General features: G+C 47.7%; 1 protein-coding gene across 4 annotated transcripts in view; it reads left to right on the forward strand.

Moving 5' to 3' along the window:
• The first annotated feature begins 2,031 nt into the window (after nt 1-2,031).
• LOC139559922 (FYVE, RhoGEF and PH domain-containing protein 5-like) overlaps nt 2,032-18,503 on the forward strand; it is a 62,871-nt gene continuing 46,399 nt past the window's right edge. Inside the window, exons 1-4 of one of the 4 annotated variants that reach the window (XM_071376390.1) lie at nt 2,032-2,642; nt 12,223-14,971; nt 17,911-17,943; nt 18,303-18,456. In XM_071376390.1, the coding sequence (XP_071232491.1) occupies nt 2,588-2,642; nt 12,223-14,971; nt 17,911-17,943; nt 18,303-18,456 (2,991 nt within the window). In that variant the 5' untranslated portion in view covers nt 2,032-2,587. The remainder of the gene's footprint in view (nt 2,643-12,222; nt 14,972-17,910; nt 17,944-18,302; nt 18,457-18,503) is intronic. The other 3 variants (XM_071376406.1, XM_071376398.1, XM_071376416.1) reach the window with 3 other exon arrangements.

Consider the following 18,503-nt stretch of genomic DNA (forward strand, 5'->3'; position numbering starts at 1 on the left):
ACTTAGTGGAACCCAGCAGTGGTGCCTGCTCTAGTTCTTTTAGATCTTTTTTTCGTTACCAGTCAGGTCTAATGTATTATTTCTGCGGTGCCCTGATGTCTGTCTCGTCTTGTAATCCTGCCAGCAATGGGACTTATTTATGTATTTTGCATGTTGAATTATATCTGCAGAAATCCCCAGGCCGGCTGTGATGTGGGCAGATTTTTTTTTACCTTTCAGTGTTGTGTGTGAGAGAGAGAGAGAGAGAGGAAAGATGGCGCACCATGGCCCTTTCTCAGGCAAAGGCAGTTTATCCAATATCCAGCCATGTGCAATGTCACAGCAGGGGGGAATGGTTGTTGGGAACGCTGGAATCCTGGCATTTCCCTTTGGTGGCCCTGGGCAGGACCCAGCAATGCCTTCTGTGCAGGCTTAGCCTCTCTCTGAACCGCAAGTAACAGGGAGTAGAGACTGGGATTACCTCTGCAGCTGAACGTGTGTGTGTGTGTGTGTGTGTGTGTGTGTGTGTGTGTGTGTGTGTGTGTGTGTGTGTGTGTGTGTGTGTGTGTGTGTGTGTGTGTGTGTGTGTGTGTGTGTGTGTGTGTGTGTGTGTGTGTGTGTGTGTGTGTGCGTGCGTGCGTGCGCTCACGTGCTAGCAAGTCCATGTGTCACACTCTTTACCCCTGAGAGATACAGAGTGAGGTAAAGTCAGTTCAGTACACATGGATCAAAATAGCTGCAGTTAAAAGAGATGGTATAATCATGATAATGCTGAATGTGGTTAATAGGTACTGTATATCAATTTGTACCACAATAGGAAAACACGTTATTTCATTGTTGTAATGGAAAATAAAGTATTTTTGGTGTATCCTATCATCAGGTGACTACTTTAGGAGACAAAATATGTTACCTCATCATGTTTTTAAGTTTCAACTCTCCAATGGGTTAAAATGTGCCAGTTTTGTCCATCAGTTGCTAAGGAAGTGGAGCCTCGTTGTGCAGGAAACAGGGAGTGCAATTTCCTGTTATGCAGAAATGTTTTAAGGGACTTCTGTCCTCCAATCAGACTTCAGTTGTATGGGCAGGAAATCATGTCCAAATAGCAGCAGTCTCTGGGATCCCACACATTCTGTTTTTAGCTGGATGTCTCTGAGCTGCCAGGATTCAAGAAATACTTTATAATTGTTAGCTTACAGTCACACTAGTCTGACTAACACATAACTCAAAGTCCTCCTGACTTCAGAGTATGGAAAGAATATCTATATGTTGTCTGCATGATGAGTCGATAATGAAGGGATGTGCTTTTTTACTGATTGGTTCGGCTCTGTGTCTTTCTCACTCAATCACCCACATAGACAACCACACACAGCCCTCGATTGCCACCCACTTCCAATACAACTGTTGCATTTCAAAATCCAAATAATGTGAGGCCTTAACCCCCCAGAAAACAAAAAAACTTTGAGAGAACCAATCAAAGCTCAGCACATTCACACATGGACAGTGTGGTGAAGAAGGCACGACAGCGACTATTCAACCTCAGGATGCTGAAGAAATTCAGCCTGTCACCGAGGGCCCTCACAGTGTTCTACAGGAGCACCATCGAGAGCATACTGTCGGGCTGCATCACAACCTGGTACAGCAACTCCACTGCTGCAGACCGCAAGGTGCTACAGAGGGTGGTACGCTCAGCCAAATGCACCATTGGATGCACACTGCCTGCCCTCCAGGACAAATACAATACCAGGTGTTGCAGGAAAGCCAAGAAGATCATCAGGGACCCCAGCCATCCAAGCCATGGCCTGTTTTCCTTGTTTCCATCAATCAGATGCGGGCAGTATAGGAGGATCATGGCAAAAAAAACGTAAGACTGGCCAATAGATTATAGATTAGATTCTACTCCCAGACCATCAGGCTGCTGAATACACCACTAGTCAGCTACCTGCTGACTATCTACCCAAGACTGGTGGAGAACTCTCAACAATAATTTTTATGATATCACATTGGTAATATCATAGCTAAGCAGGGCTTGGTTAAAACCCTGGATGGGAGACCAAAGTGGAGCTGTAGATGGATAAATTCTCCAGTCGGAGGTGCTGCCCAACTTATTGTTTATTTTTCTGATTGTGGATATAATGTTGAAGATCTGATGTTGTTTTAAAGGTACAAATTCAACAATTTATACAAGGTTTGTCTATGTTAAAATGTGGTTACCATGATGAAATTTCACCCTCAAAACAACAGTTGCCATTAAAATCCAATGCATTTTCCACGTAGATTCCATGTCACAATACGTTGACAAATTACGTTGAAACAACGTTGATTCAACCGGTTTGTGACCAGTGGGTTCCTCCTCAGGAAACGCCAGGGAACACCTCCTGCGCTCAGCTCCCAGTCTCCTGCATCTGTTCAGTCGCGACTCTCACCACATATGCACGCGCCACCAGTCAACGACCGCTACAGCTGGAAAGTAACTTGACACAATAAAAATGACATAAAACTGAGGTTATTGTTTTACCTTTCTGGTCTTTGAATAGCTTTCCTTTCTGTTTCTCGGAATACGTTTGGTTTGGAATATAGCCTACGGGATGTTGCTTTCTCACAAGGATTAATGAACGATAAATGGTTCGGATGCTCGCGCGGATGGTTCCTGAAAATGGATACAGGTATGAGAGCACTTTGATTTGAACACATGTAGCCTACTAATCAAATAGGCCCTAGGTCTTGACAACATTTGTTCATTTCATAATAAAACGCTGCATTGTCTGAGTTGTTTTATCCCGACAAAAAGGGACTGTAAGAATGTGTCCTACCCATAACAAAACGGGAAAGGGACTCTGTGTGAAGGGAGGGGGACAGACTTGTGCTACCTACAGTTGTAGAAGTTGACAAGACCTGGGATGATAATGCCACAGACTGGGATAGCCTATAGGCGTGGTTGGCTAGCCAAATAGAGGTCAAATTGTTGTTTAGATATAGAATTGGTAATGCAATTCCAATCTTATTATTTCAATCATTGAAATTCCAAGTGTGAAAAGAGTCACTAGGTCTTTAGTCTATATCTGAAACTGTGAACAACTACAGTGGAGTAGTTAGGCATTCTATGATGTAGTGTTAAGGGAAAGGACTGTTGGTGGTGTAAAAATATATTTAATATATAGGATAACCGATTTATCTAATATCGAAACACATGAGTGATTATGAATTTATAGACACCAGATATTATTTTGATAATGCGCATGATAGATTTTTGACAAGTTTGTCAGTGGCATTGTTCTGTTGTAACTATGGGGACATTATACAAGGAGTAAGCCTGTATGATGCTTATCACATTGCTGCTTTGTTGAGAATCTGATTGGTTCTTCAAGGTACAGCCAGGGGTGCTGTTTTCCTCAGGTTATGTTGAGGAGATCTTATCACAGGAGGCTGGTGGCACCTGAATTGGGGAGGACGGGCTCATGGTAATGGCTGGTGCGGAGTTGGTGGAATGGTTTCAAATACATCAAACACATGGTTTCCATGTGTTTGATGCCATTCCATTTACTTCGTTCCAGCCATTATGAGCCGTCCTTCCCTCAGCAGCCTCCACTGGATCATATGTAATGTCCTTATGTAATGTCCTTCTGTGTCCTGTTTGACCAGTTATGCTGTCATGTTTTATTTTGTCTTTAGTTTTTTTGTCCCTTGAAACTCACAACTTCAAAGGAGCAAAAACAGTCTATGAGAGGGGCTTCTCTCCAGTGAATTGCAGAAAGTGACTTGGGGAAATCCTTTAGTGTTAACTTGAGTCCCTCTAAGCAAAGTGTCCACTGTCAATACGCCTCCCAGGTGCCCTAGTCCAGCGGATAGTGGAAATAATCGTGCATTTTATGATAAAATTATCAAACTTGGTACACTAATTCTAGATACCTTAAAGGGACAATCCGCAGTTGAAATGATAACGCAGGGTCCTCTCTGCCCCTGTTTCGGTGAAATGCTGAGGGATGGGGCTGGAGAAATGTAACCACTCTCAAATTCATAGACTGAGCTATGGATGAAAGGGCTGACCATACATGAGATGAAAATGATAGTTTTAACTAGGTTTGAGCCCATACAGTGTTTGTTTACATTTACTTTGTGTTACAAACATTGGAGTAAAACAAGCGTATATTTTGGGTTCTGATGGGGTACGACTGTTGAACTTAGCTCATGAGGCATTTATTAATTAATTTAGAAAACCAAAAATGGATGTAGCAACTGCAGATTGCACCTTTAAGTAAGGAACATTTTAATGATTGGAAGCAGTCTGGGAAGCGAAATTTACATTCGTAGGAGTGTCAAGTGTCAGTTGTGCAGAGGTGAGGAATCAGGCGCAGGACACAGAACTGAGTAAATAACGTACTTTACTCTGAAAAATAATCAGCCAATAAATCCACGCAGGGATAACAAACCCTAACACAAAAGACTAACACAAAACCAGGAACTGTCACGCACAAAACATAATGAGCACCAGAGGGTTAAATAGGGAAATAATAATAACGTAATGGGAACCAGGTGTGTACAATCAAGACATAACAAATGGAAAAAGAAAACGTGGATCGGTGGCAGCTAGAAAGCCGGTGACGACGAGCGCCGAACGCTGCCCGAACAAGGAGAGGCACCAACTTTGGCGGAAGTCGTGACAGTACCCCCCCTCCCCATGACGCGCGGCTCCAGCAGCGCGCCGACAACGGCCTCGGGGACAACCCGGAGGATGAGGCGCAGGGCGATCTGGGTGAAGACAGTGAAATTCCTGCAGTAAGGAAGGGTCCAGTATGTCCTCCACCGGCACCCAGCATCTCTCCTCCGGACCAGACCCCTCCCACTCCACGAGGTACTGAAGGCCCCTCGCCCGACGTCTTGAGTCCATGATGGCTCGCACAGTATACGCCGGGGCCCCCTCGATGTCCAGAGGGGACGGAGGAACCTCCCGCACCTCAGACTGCTGGAGCGGACCAGCCACCACCGGCCTGAGGAGAGACACATGGAACGAGGGGTTAATACGATAATCAGGGGGAAGCTGTAACCTATAACATACCTTGTTCAGTCTCCTCAGGACTTTAAATGGCCCCACAAACCGCGGACCCAGCTTCCGGCAGGGCAGGCGAAGGGGTAGGTTTCGGGTTGAGAGCCAGATCCGGTCTCCCGGTGCATACACCAGGGCCTCACTACGGTGGCGGTCGGCTCTTGCCTTCTGTCGCCTGATGGCCCATTGCAGGCGTACATGGGCAGCGTCCCCGGTTTCCTCCGAGCGCCGAAACCATTCATCCACCGCAGGTGGCTCGATCTGGCTCTGATGCCACGGTGCCAGAACCGGCTGATAACCTAGTACACACTGAAACGGAGACAGGTTAGTGGAGGAGTGGCGTAGGGAGTTTTGGGCCATCTCTGCCCAGGGTATGAAAGCCGACCACTCCCCCGGCCGGTCCTGGCAATAAGACCGCAGAAACCTACCCACATCCTGGTTAACTCTCTCCACCTGCCCATTACTTTCGTGGTGAAACCCTGATGTCAGGCTGACCGAGACCCCCAGACGTTCCATGAACACCCTCCAGACCCTTGATGTGAACTGGGGACCCCGATCAGACACTATATCCTCAGGCACCCCGTAGTGCCGGAAGACATGTGTAAACAGGGCCTCCGTAGTCTGTAGGGCCGTAGGGAGACCGGGCAAAGGAATGAGACGGCAGGACTTAGAAAACCGATCCACAACAACCAGAATCGTTGTGTTTCCTTGTGATGGAGGGAGATCCGTCACGAAATCCACCGATAGGTGTGACCACGGTCGTTGTGGAACGGGTAGGGGTTGTAATTTCACTCTGGGTAGGTGTCTAGGTGCCTTGCACTGGGCGCACACCGAGCAGGAGGAAACATACACTCTCACGTCCTTAGCTAAAGTGGGCCACCAGTACTTCCCACTAAGATAGCGCACTGTCCGCCCGATGCCAGGATGACCAGAGGAAGGTGACGTATGAGCCCAACAGATCAATCGATCACGAACATCAGACGGAACGTTCTTACGTCCAACTGGACACTGGGTGGGAGTGGGCTCCCCACGTAACGCCCGCTCGATGTCCGTGTCAACCTCCCATACCACCGGTGCCACCAGGCCGGCTCCCCACGTAACGCCCGCTCGATGTCCGTGTCAACCTCCCATACCACCGGTGCCACCAAGCCGGAAGTATGGGAGTGGGATCCGTGGACCGCTCCTCTGTGTCATACATCCGAGACAGTGCGTCTGCCTTAGCGTTCTGGGAACCTGGTCTGTAGGATAGAGTGAACACAAAATGGGTGAAAAACATGGCCCACCTTGCCTGGCGAGGATTCATTCTCCTCGCCGCCCGGATGTACTCCAGATTGCGGTGGTCAGTCACTGCCTCCACGCTTTCAGAGCCCCGACAACAGCCAACAGCTACCGGTCCCCCACATCATAGTTTCGCTCCGCCGGGCTGATCTTCTTCGAAAAGAACGCACAGGGGCGGGGTTTTTGTGGCGTACCCGAGCGCTGAGACAGCACAGCTCCTATCCCAGCCTCGGACACGTCCACCTCTACTAGGAACGCTAAGGATGGATCAGGATGAGCCAACACAGGAGCCGAGGTAAACAAAGCCTTCAGGTGACCAAAAGCCCTGTCCGCCCCAGCTGACCACTGCAGTCGCACCTGTCCCCCCTTCAGCAAAGAGGTAATGGGAGCCGCTACCTGACCAAAGCCCCAGATAAACCTCCGGTAGTAGTTGGCAAACCCTAAGAACCGTTGCACCTCCTTTACCGTGGTTGGAGTCGGCCAATTACGCACGGCTGAAATGCGGTCATTCTCCATCTACACCCCTGACTCGGACAGGCAGTACCCTAGGAAGGAGACGGACTGTTGGAAGAACAGACATTTCTCAGCCTTAACGTACAGGTCATGCTCAAACAGTAAACCAAGCACCTTGCGCACCAGAGACACATACTCGGCGCGTGTAGCGGAGTATATTAGAATGTCATCTATATACACCACTACACCCTGCCCGTGCAGGTCCCTGAAAATCTTGTCTACAAAGGATTGGAAGACCAATGGAGCATTCATTAACCCGTACGGCATTACGAGGTACTCATAGTGCCCAGAGGTGGTACTAAATTCCGTCTTCCACTCATCCCCTTCCCGGATACGCACCAGATTGTAAGCACTCCTGAGATCCAATTTGGTGAAGAAGCGCGCCCCATGCAATGACTTGGTCACACTGGCTATGAGAGGCAGAGGGTAACTATACTTCACCGTGATCTGATTTAAACCTCTATAGTCAATGCACGGGCGTAAACCTCCATCCTTCTTCTTCACAAAAAAGAAACTTGAGGAGGCAGGTGAAGTGGAATGCCGAATGCATCCCTGTCCCAGAGATTTGGTGACATATGTTTCCATAGCCGCCGTCTCCTCCTGTGACAGAGGATACACGTGACTCCTGGGAAGTGCTGCGTCTACCAGGAGATTTATCGCACAATCCCCCGGTCGATGGGGTGGTAGTTGAGTCGCCTTCTTTTTACAGAAGGCGAGAGCCAAATCGGCATATTCAGGGGGGATGTGCATGGTGGAGACCTGGTTTGGACTCTCCCCCGTAGTTGCCCCTATGGAAACACCTATACACCTCCCTGAAAACTGACGTGACCATCCCTTGAGAGTCCTCTGTTGCCACGAAATAGTGGGGTCATGATAAACCAACCAGGGAAGCCCCAACACCACAGGAAACGCAGGAGAATCGATCAGGAAGAGACTAATTCTCTCCTCATGACCCTCCTGCGTTATCATACATAATGGAGCTGTGACCTCCCTAATCAGGCCCGACCCTAAAGGACGACTATCTAAGGAATGTACAGTGAAGGGAACATCAACAGGGACAATAGGGATCCCTAAACTAAGAGCAAACGAACGGTCAATAAAATTCCCAGCTGCGCCAGAATCTAGTAGCACCTTATGCTGGGAATGCGGGGAAAACTCTATAGATATACACATGTGCGCAACAGGAAGCTCTGGGTGAGTTGGGTGCATACTCACCTGGGATGATCCACCAGTGCCCTGCCTGCTGCCTCGACTTCCTGGGGGACCTCTCCAGCACCGACCAGCAGTGTGTCCTCTGCGGCCACAGGTAGTGCAAGAAACAGCCCCCCCTCCGGTCACCCTTAGAGCAGCACCTCCGAGCTCCATAGGTGTAGGATCGGAGGTGCTGGGAGATGGAATGGACGGACCCCGATCCAGACGTCCACGGGTGGCCAACAGGTTATCCAGCCGGATGGATAAATCCACCAGCTGGTCGAGGGTAAGGGTGGTGTCCCTGCAGGCCAGCTCCCGACGAACGTCCTCATGTAGACTACAACGGTAATGGTCGATCAGGGCCCTCTCATTCCATCCCGCATTGGCAGCCAGGGTCCTGAAGTCCAGTGCGAATTCCTGTGCGCTCCTCATCCCCTGTCTGAGATGGAACAAGCGTTCCCCCGCCGCTCTCCCCTCAGGTGGACGATCGAAGACCGCTCGAAAGCGACGGGTGAAATCCTCATAGCGGACCGACGCTGCGTCTATACCTCCCCATTCAGCGTTGGCCCACTCAAGCGCTTTCCCCGACAGACAGGAGATGAGGGCGGACACACTCTCGTATCCCGAGGGAGTCGGGTGGATGGTCACCAGGTAGAGCTCCAACTGGAGCAGGAACCCCTGGCACCCGGCAGCCGTCCCATCATATGCGCTCGGGAGCAAGAGACGAATCCCACTGGGTCCAGGTGAAGGAGGGGTGGACCGCGGTGTGGGTTGTGGTGTTGGTTGGAGTGAAGTTGATGGGGTCATGGGAAAACCCCCTTTTTCCCATCGCTCCATGGTGAGCAGCACGCAATCCATGGCTGTGCCAAGATGTTGGAGCATCGTCGCGTGCTGCTGGACACGTTCCTCTACTGGTTCCGGAGGACTGGGTGCACCTGCTGACTCCATTAAAATGCTGTGTGATTCTGTCAGGTGTTAGTTGTGCAGAGGTGAGAACGGAATCAGGCGCAGGACACAGAACTCAGTAAAATAACGAACTTTACTCTGGAAAATAATCAGGAAAATAAATCCACGCAGGGATCACAAATCCTAACACAAAATCCTAACACAAACCATGAACAATCACACACAAAACATAATGGGAACCAGAGGGTTAAATAGGGAAATAATAATAACTTAATGGGAACCAGGTGTGAACACTCAAGACATAACAAATAGAAAACAGAAACATGGATTGGTGGCAGCTAGAAAGCCGGTGACGACGAGCGCCGAACGCCGCCCGAACAAGGAGAGGCACCAACTTCGGTGGAAGTCGTGACAGAGCTCCCAAGTCTAGACGCAGTCTAGCTAAGGTTAGCTAGCCAGCGTCAATAGCTGAACTGTTTCATAAGAAAACGGCTGAGGTAACTCAAACCCTGTAGCTAGCTAGCAAGCCCTCCATTGCGACAATGTTATTGACATGCGGGAATATTAGATATGTATTTTCATTTTAAGATAACTGCCCTTAAAGCTGTTGGTTACTACTGGTTTTAGATTCGAGGCGAGATAAATTGTCCGCAATGTATTTTGTGTTTTGGTAAGGGCTCGGAGTGATGTCACACACCCAAGAAGGCTCAGCCAATCACCTGGCAGATAATGACTTTGCCTCTGGCTATCCTACAAAAGTAGATTTGCGTCTGGGAAGCCAGTGTGGGGTGGTTAAGATTTTTGTTTTGTCGAACATGCTCTATTTTGGTGGTCTCTGGTACATTATAATGCTAGATAGTTGCTGGTTGAAAATACAATCAGGAAATAACACTGATCACATTTTTTCACACTTTTACAGTGTTAGTTTCATCAGCTGTTCTTACGCGCAACGCGGAGTGCCTGAATTTAGCCCTTAGCCGTGGTATAATGGCCATATACCACCAAGCCCTGAGGTGCCTTATTGCTTTTATAAACGGTCCTGCAACAGTCTTCTCCTGGATATTCAGTGTTCCTCACCCTGGCTTGTCCTTTGTTGGTGCCATCTTGGTTTTTGGTTAAGAGAAAAAAGTCCTTTAACCTCTACTCAGTGCCCTCTACTGGCCATCCCACCGCTGCCGCCATATGAAGGGGATGAACAAGGAGGCAACGAAAGACAACTATGTAGAGGTGAAAATACACTGCTCAAAAAAATAAAGGGAACACTTAAACAACACAATGTAACTCCAAGTCAATCACACTTCTGTGAAATCAAACTGTCCACTTAGGAAGCAACACTGATTGACAATAAATTTCACATGCTGTTGTGCAAATGGAATAGACAAAAGGTGGAAATTATAGGCAATTAGCAAGACACCCCCAATAAAGGAGTGATTCTGCAGGTGGTGACCACAGACCACTTCTCAGTTCCTATGCTTCCTGGCTGATGTCTTGGTCACTTTTGAATGCTGGCGGTGCTCTCACTCTAGTGGTAGCATGAGACGGAGTCTACAACCCACACAAGTGGCTCAGGTAGTGCAGCTCATCCAGGATGGCACATCAATGCGAGCTGTGGCAAGAAGGTTTGCTGTGTTTGTCAGCGTAGTGTCCAGAGCATGGAGGCGCTACCAGGAGACAGGCCAGTACATCAGGAGACGTGGAGGAGGCCGTAGGAGGGCAACAACCCAGCAGCAGGACCGCTACCTCCGCCTTTGTGCAAGGAGGAGCACTGCCAGAGCCCTGCAAAATGACCTCCAGCAGGCCACAAATGTGCATGTGTCTGCTCAAACGGTCAGAAACAGACTCCATGAGGGTGGTATGAGGGCCCGACGTCCACAGGTGGGGGTTGTGCTTACAGCCCAACACCGTGCAGGACGTTTGGCATTTGCCAGAGATCACCAAGATTGGCAAATTCGCCACTGGCGCCCTGTGCTCTTCACAGATGAAAGCAGGTACACACTGAGCACATGTGACAGACGTGACAGAGTCTGGAGACGCCGTGGAGAACGTTCTGCTGCCTGCAACATCCTCCAGCATGACCGGTTTGGCGGTGGGTCATTCATGGTGTGGGGTGGCATTTCTTTGTGGGGCCGCACAGCCCTCCATGTGCTCGCCAGAGGTAGCCTGACTGCCATTAGGTACCGAGATGAGATCCTCAGAGCCCTTGTGAGACCATATGCTGACACATGCACATTTGGAAATTGCTCCCAAGGATGAATCGGACTTGTGGAGGTCTACAATTCTTTTCTGAGGTCTTGGCTGATTTCTTTAGATTTTCCCATGATGTCAAGCAAAGAGGCACTGAGTTTGAAGGTAGGCCTTGAAATACATCCACAGGTATACCTCCAATTGACTCAAAATATGTCAATTAGCCCATCAAAAGCCTTTAAAGCCAGGAAATCTTTTTCTGGAATTTGCCAAGCTGTTTAAAGGCACAGTCAACTTAGTGTATGTAAACTTCTGACACCACTGGAATTGTGATGTAGTGAATTATAAGTGAAATAATCTGTCTGTAAACAATTGTTGGAAAATGACTAGTGTCCTGCACAAATAGATATACTAACCGACTTGCCAAAACTATAGGTTGTTAACAAGAAATGTGTGGAGTGGTTGAAAAACGAGTTTTAATGACTCCAACCTAAGTGTATGTAAACTTCCGACTTCAACTGAATATAGCATTCTGTTGGTGGCAAGATTTTTATATAATAATTTAAATTGAAAAACTGTAATTGTTGAATCAAGGGTAGTTTTTTGTACCGGTTCAAAACCATGTGCCATGGAATTGGTACATCAAAAATCTTCCATTTATTTTGCAACCTGTATGGCGCAGCTGTCAACATTTTTGTCCTCAGATGAAACTGGTATATTTTTCTATTTATGCCAGTTCCTTTCAGCCAATTTGTATCTGTAATATATGGCAGGCAGACAAGTTCCCTACCTTCCCCCTTATCCACTTGCCTCCTCCATTTTTGTGGTAATGCTGCAATCAATTGGTTGTAAATTTGGATTGAGGAGATATTCCATATATTTTCGCTAACTGCATATGTGACATATCTCCTCCATTTCTATTCATAATATCATTAATACATATAATATAATTTAAAACAAAATTTCCATAAAGAATGTTTTTTAATTCATCAATATATTTGAGTTTAACATTTGTTTTTTGTGCTGACCGCTAACCTCACGATTTTCCCCCTCTGTACGTTTTGAATAATCCATTATCTCGTTTGGCTATATCTAGTAGTAGCTCATGATGTCTTTTGTTTTGTTTTCAGATTTGAAGAAGCCTCCTCTTGCTCCTAAACCAAAACTTGTGAGTCACCTCACCTTCAAGCTTCCTTCCCCCCTCATGTCCCGGCCCTGCTCCAGGGGCCCCAAACCTCCCATCGCCCCCAAACCCACAGTACCACATGACCCTGAGGAGTGCGACTACTCCCTACTCTGCAACAACGCCCAGGAGGGGTGCACCATCGGGGACCTGCTGTCCTCAGACGAGGACCTGGACCAGGAGAACGAGCCAGAGGACTGTCTGAGTGGAGGGAAGGGGCTAGAGGAGGAGGAGCCAGTGGAACCTCAGTATGACTCATACTTTCTCAGTTCAGGGGTCAACGATCCTGAGAATGGTTATGAAGGGCAGATGGAACAGGAGGAGGAGATGGTACAGGAGAAAGAGGAGGACTGGAGGTTAACTGACAGTGTTCAAGCAGAGGAGGTGGATTCTCTGGACACACTGGGGGTCAGTGATGCTGGATTCACAATTTACTCAGTGGACTCGGTGGAGATAATCGACACGGACATCACTGATGAGATTGACGCAGAGGGGTGCTACGCGGGCGAGGCGCTGGCCGACACAGATGGCGTCTCTATCACCAGCATTGAGGAGGAGGAGGCAGCATGCTACTTCTGTGAAACCTGGCCTGGGAAAGAAAAAAAGGAGAATGAGGAGGAAGAGCACCAAATAGAGGAAGAAGAAACAGAAGAAGAAGCAGCTGATACCACAGCAGATACAGTAACAGAATCTCTCTCTGAGGAACCCATAGATCTCCTCGTTAAAGACAACATAGAGGAGGATTCATCCTTCAAGGAGGAGGATGAAGGGGAAGTAGAGGAATCCTCAACTTACCCTGGTAGTCCTACCAGTGTCCTACAGGAGGACTTTGGATATGATGTCATTGGTCCCTCAGAGGAGAGAGCACAAAGGTATCAACCATATTCCATAATTGATGAAGAGCCCATGACTATTCAGTACAGTATGGAAGAGGGTGAGAGCCAACACAGCAAACATAAAGCAAAACAACTTTTCAACACAGTGGAGGAAGCAGTTGACCCTAGCCTGGAACCCTACTACATCTCAACTGAGGACATTGTGGATCCAGAGCAGAGCCCTGCAGAAGGCAAAGGTGACAGATCAGCAGAGAGTGAGAACACACCGGAAGAATCTTCACTGGTCACAACAGAGACCACGGAGCCCAGTGAGTATGCAGCCATAGGTGACGATGACTCGCTGTGTGAGGACATGGGGCATATTGAGTGTGTCTCTTCTGAGGACTACGTCGAGATAGGAGATGACGATGATGACGATGATGACGACAGGGAGAACATGACAGGTTCATGTCAGAGAAGGATGCCTGTAGTCCAGAGGGTGGAGGCTTTCTTGAACCAGAGTAACAACCAGCCCCGCTTCAGGCTGGTGTCCATCTCAGTGCCAGCGGACACAGACACCTCCCAGGCCTCATCGTTCTCTGACAGCAAGCTACTCTCCCCAGATGACTCTGATGTGTTCAGGGATGAGGAGGACCTTGAGGGCCTCATCATTCCCTACCTGGATGAGACAACCGACATAGAAGGTAACCTTAGTGATGAGCATGTCTACGAAGAGGCAGGCCTGGACTCAGAGGGGGAGAATTTCCTGCCTTTTGACAGAAAATCCATTGTGACCAGGTCCCGGTCGTTGTCAGGGAAAGTGTCTGGTTACGTGCCTGATACGGTTCCTGAGGAGGCGGGCTCTGAGTTCCACCTTCAGAACTACTGCGAGGTGGAATTGGACCGGAGCGGACCCGCGCTGAGCAGCAGTCCTATGTTAAACTCAACCCGGGCCAAGAGCTCATCCAAACAACATCGCTTTCTCCTGTACCCCCGCTCCTTCTCCATGGAGGGACGGGACCTGCCCCTGTGTGTGTACAGGGAGGGCCAGGGTTCCCCGGGGGAGAGGAGGGAGGACAGCCTATCCCTGCCCTGTGTCATGGGCTCTTCTGGAAGCTTCTCCCAGCAAAGTCCCCTGCCCTCCAGCGGCCTGTCCACCCCTACTTCAATGGTGGACATCCCTCCTCCCTTTGAGCTAGCATACATCACCAAGAAGCCCATCACCAAGAGCTCTCCATCCCTGTTCATCGAGGGGGACTCCCCAGACAGGCAGAAGAAGAAGAAGTCCTCCTTCAAGCGCTTCCTGATGCTGAAGTTCAGGAGGAAGACGGAGAGCAAGCTGCTGGTGGACGTCAGTGTGTCCTCCTCCAGGTCCTCCCCTGAGTCCAGCCACCACGGCCCCGCCAGGGTCCTTGATTTAGACAGGCGCAGCACAGGCAGCTCCCCGCAACTCAAGTCCCGGATGGTCAGTAAGCCTCAGCGCTCTCCGGACTCCCCCTCCACCTTCCTGTTCTATAAGGATGGGAAGAGAAAAGGGGGTTCCGTGGCCTTCCTCAACCGCAGTGTGGCCCGGGTGGAGTCCTTTGAGGACCGCTCCCGCGCCCCCTACACCCCCCTCCCCCTGACCAAGCCCCGCTCCATCTCCTTTCCCAACACTGACATGTCAGACTACGAGAATATCCCTGCCCAGACCCTCAGCTCCGACTATGAGAACATCCAGATCCCTTCCCGGAGGCCTGTACGACCTGGGACCTTTGCAGAGTTCTTTGACCATACGAGTCGGGTGCTGTCCTCTGCCAATGACACTGATGGTTACGTGGATATGAGTAGCTTCCCTGGGTTTGAGAGAAAAGCTCAGTCGCCTGAGCAAGAGCCTGAAAGGTATGGGTTAATTTGAGTTAACTTTTACATCTAACTTAGATCTCAAGGTGTATAGTTTGCACTGGTAACACACTTGTAACATTCATGTGTGTGTGCGTGCGTGTACTTTTTTTAATGTGTGGTGTGTTATGTGTGTACTGTATGAGAGTGAACCACTGAAGTAGATAGATGCTCCCGGTTGTAATATTAGTGATCCCTGCCACCTCTTATACAGAGCGCTAGTCTTTTTGATTACTGTGTCCCCGTTGTGTGTTTACTGCTGCCTAGGGATAAGGGATTTATAACTGTTTCTAAGGGAGGGTCCCTTGCTGCCAGTGGTCAGTCACACACACACACACACACACACACACACACACACACACACACACACACACACACACACACACACACACACACACACACACACACACACACACACACGTCACAATTGCTGCTACCAGAATCTTATTATGATTGCTAAATACTGCACAATTGAAACACTTGCCCCCCCAATTTCTCCTTACCCAAAACGTGTAAATGTTCCTATATTATACGTATGCTAAAATGTTTATTATATTCTACTGAGCAGTTTACTGTATGTTCGTATTCTTATCTTTTATTATTTCTTATTGTTGCATTTATCGAGAAGGAACCAGCAAGTAAGCATTTCTTTGGACGGTGTATACCATGTGTATCCCGTACATACCACTAATATAACTTGAATTTGAAACTTGAGGTTGGTCAACAGTGGTCAGGGGCTCTGCCTGTAGATGTTGGCTAGAGGTTGGTCAGCAGTGGTCAGGAGCCCTGCCCATAGGCTAGGTGTTGGCTACAGGAAGGCCTGGGTGTGGGGCCTGTGAGGTCATTGTCAGGTCATCCCTGGGGAGGAAGTGTCCTGCCTTTGAGCGTCCACTTCTCTGTTTACGGGAAATGCCGGAGAAGGGGTGGAGGACTTTAAAGGGCTTACAGTACATACAGGTCTTGACTTGTTTGTGGTGTTGAACGCAGAAACAGTCAAGCACCGGGTTACACTAATGATAGCATTAGCAGCACAGCACTGAACATACTGAGGCACAATTATTTGTTACCCCAGTCTTCTTTACAGGTATCTTTACTAATTTCACCACTAGAATAATTACTATCCGAGAAACCAAGTCCTTCAGTATATTTGAGGTCACTGACCAGTGGATACTCACCCTTCCACTATCAGCAGGACAAACAAATAAGCTCACAAAGAGCCTGGGGAAGCGGGGAAGTATAATTTGTTATCCCCTTTTGTAATTCGCCACTGTAGATTTGTTCTTTGGCTGTAATAAAACATTATAGCACAGAGGCTGCAGAGACCAGATGCTATTGCCATGGTTAAGGGACAAAATTGTAACATGCAGAGATTAAGATGTGTTTTTGGTTGGAAATTATTTGGAAGCTGAAAACTGGGAACTGACTCAATCGGTTCCTTTGTTCCGATTTAGTCGAGGGCAACACCATTAACTGCATCCCATCCCATTGATGCTGGTCCATGGCCTGGGTATGGCTGTGTCGCTGGAGGCACTCTAGGTTTATCTTTCCCCACACTAAAAAGACCTCTCATCTCTTCTCATAATTTCACGTTGTCGCTCTCCATATGTCTGATGTTCCTCCATATAACCTGCTATTATTACAGCAGTATTGAGGCATATAAAGTCAACTCAGTTGAGTGCTATTCTTCTGCATCATATATCTCACAGATAAAGGTTTATGGAGAGAGGAGAGGGGGACTGCTCTCACTAAGAGCCAAATTATGCAGAGAAAACTGAAATACTGATACAACTTTATAGACTTTGTATACACTGAGAGTACAGAACATTAAGAACACCTTCCTGATATTGAGTTGCACCCCCTTTTGCCCTCAGAACAGCCTCAATTCGTCAAAACATGGATGCTAAAAGGTGTTGAAAGTGTTCCACAGGGATGCTGGCCCATGTTGACTCCAATGCTTCCCACAGTTGTGTCACATTGGCTAGATGTCCTTTGAGCGGTGGACCATTCTTGATACACACGGGAAACTGTTGAGCGTGAAAAACCCAGCAGCGTTATAATTCTTGACACACTCAACCCGGTGTGCCTGGCACTTAAATATTTTGTCTTGCCCATTCACCCTCTGAATGGCACACATACACAATCCATGTCTCAATTGTGTCAAGGCTTAAAAATCCTTCTTTAACCTGTCTGATCCCTTCATCTACACTGATTGAAGTGGATTTAACAAGTGACATCAATAAGGGATCATAGCTTTCACCTGGATTCACCTGGTCAGTCTATGTAATGGAAATAGCAGGGAGTCCTTATGTTTTGTACACTCAGTGTAAATGTACTGTAAATGCTGTATAAAGATAATACTTCATGGTGTGGTCTGTAGATAAAGACATTCATGATGGAAATGCCATACTGTACATTGGAATGGGCAGATAGAATCTTGAAAAATGTCTCTAACAATGTCATTGTTCTCTTCCTGAACAAATGGTTTTTAATTTGTTTCCCTGAGAGACTTTCTAGTTTTATTAGCCATTCATCATGGCAGAAGGCCTGACACCGTGACCTATGAGAGATCACTCTGGGGTTGATTAATCCTCCTTTCCATTGATCCGACATGTTCCTCTTAATTTCCTATAAAGAAGCGTTACCAGCCCTCTCTGTGTTGGTTTGGAAATTGACCCTAGCTGGAGACAAGCTGTCTCACTCTGTCTCCCCCTTCATATTAATCTCAAGGATTGTTTTATGTTTAATTTAGTTTTTTATCTTGCTAATGATCAGAGTTTGGGATTTTCTGAATTTGATCCACTGCCCATCAGTTGAGTTACAGCTTCATAATGCCTCTCTGTAAATGTCCTTTGGTTTAGTAATATCTTTGATGGGTTTATTGTCTCTCCTCTCTCTCCTCTCCTTCCTTCCTTCACTGGCTCACCCTCATCATCTGCCAGATTTCAGAAAACTGCACTGACTAAACTGTCACGGTATGGTGTGTGTGTTTGTTAACATACATATGTTGATGTTTGAATGTGTATTTGTCGACATGTATGTGTGAACTACACTACAGTAGGATCTTAATTTGAGCCAGATTGCTACAGCAGGAAAATGATCCTGCAGCAACAGGAAATGTGGATTATTATAACTGATGATACATTTTTTGTAAGAGAAAATCAAGTCTGAAATTTCTAAGTGGAAATTACAATCTTCAGAAGCCTTTTTTAACCTCAAATACACTAGATGTTTTACATTTCCTGCACAGAAGGAAAGTTCACCTGCAACAGGGTGATCAAATTAAGATCCTACATCTCTATACTGATGCTCTTATCTGGGCCTGTCCTCTCAGTGCCTATACAGAAGCCTACACCGTGTGCGCCATAGCTGTTGGTTCACCTGGCGGGTCAGGGGTTGAGGCGGGGGACGGAACAGCGGAGGAGGAGGACCAAGAACAAACCTCTGAGGAGGAGGAGGGAGGAGCAGATAACACATATGACAGACGGGTAAGTTTTCAAAACCAAGATATTGTTATTGTATTATGTTTGCTATT

Source organism: Salvelinus alpinus, chromosome 2, assembly GCF_045679555.1.
Source record: "Salvelinus alpinus chromosome 2, SLU_Salpinus.1, whole genome shotgun sequence".
NCBI classification, from domain to species: domain Eukaryota; kingdom Metazoa; phylum Chordata; class Actinopteri; order Salmoniformes; family Salmonidae; genus Salvelinus; species Salvelinus alpinus.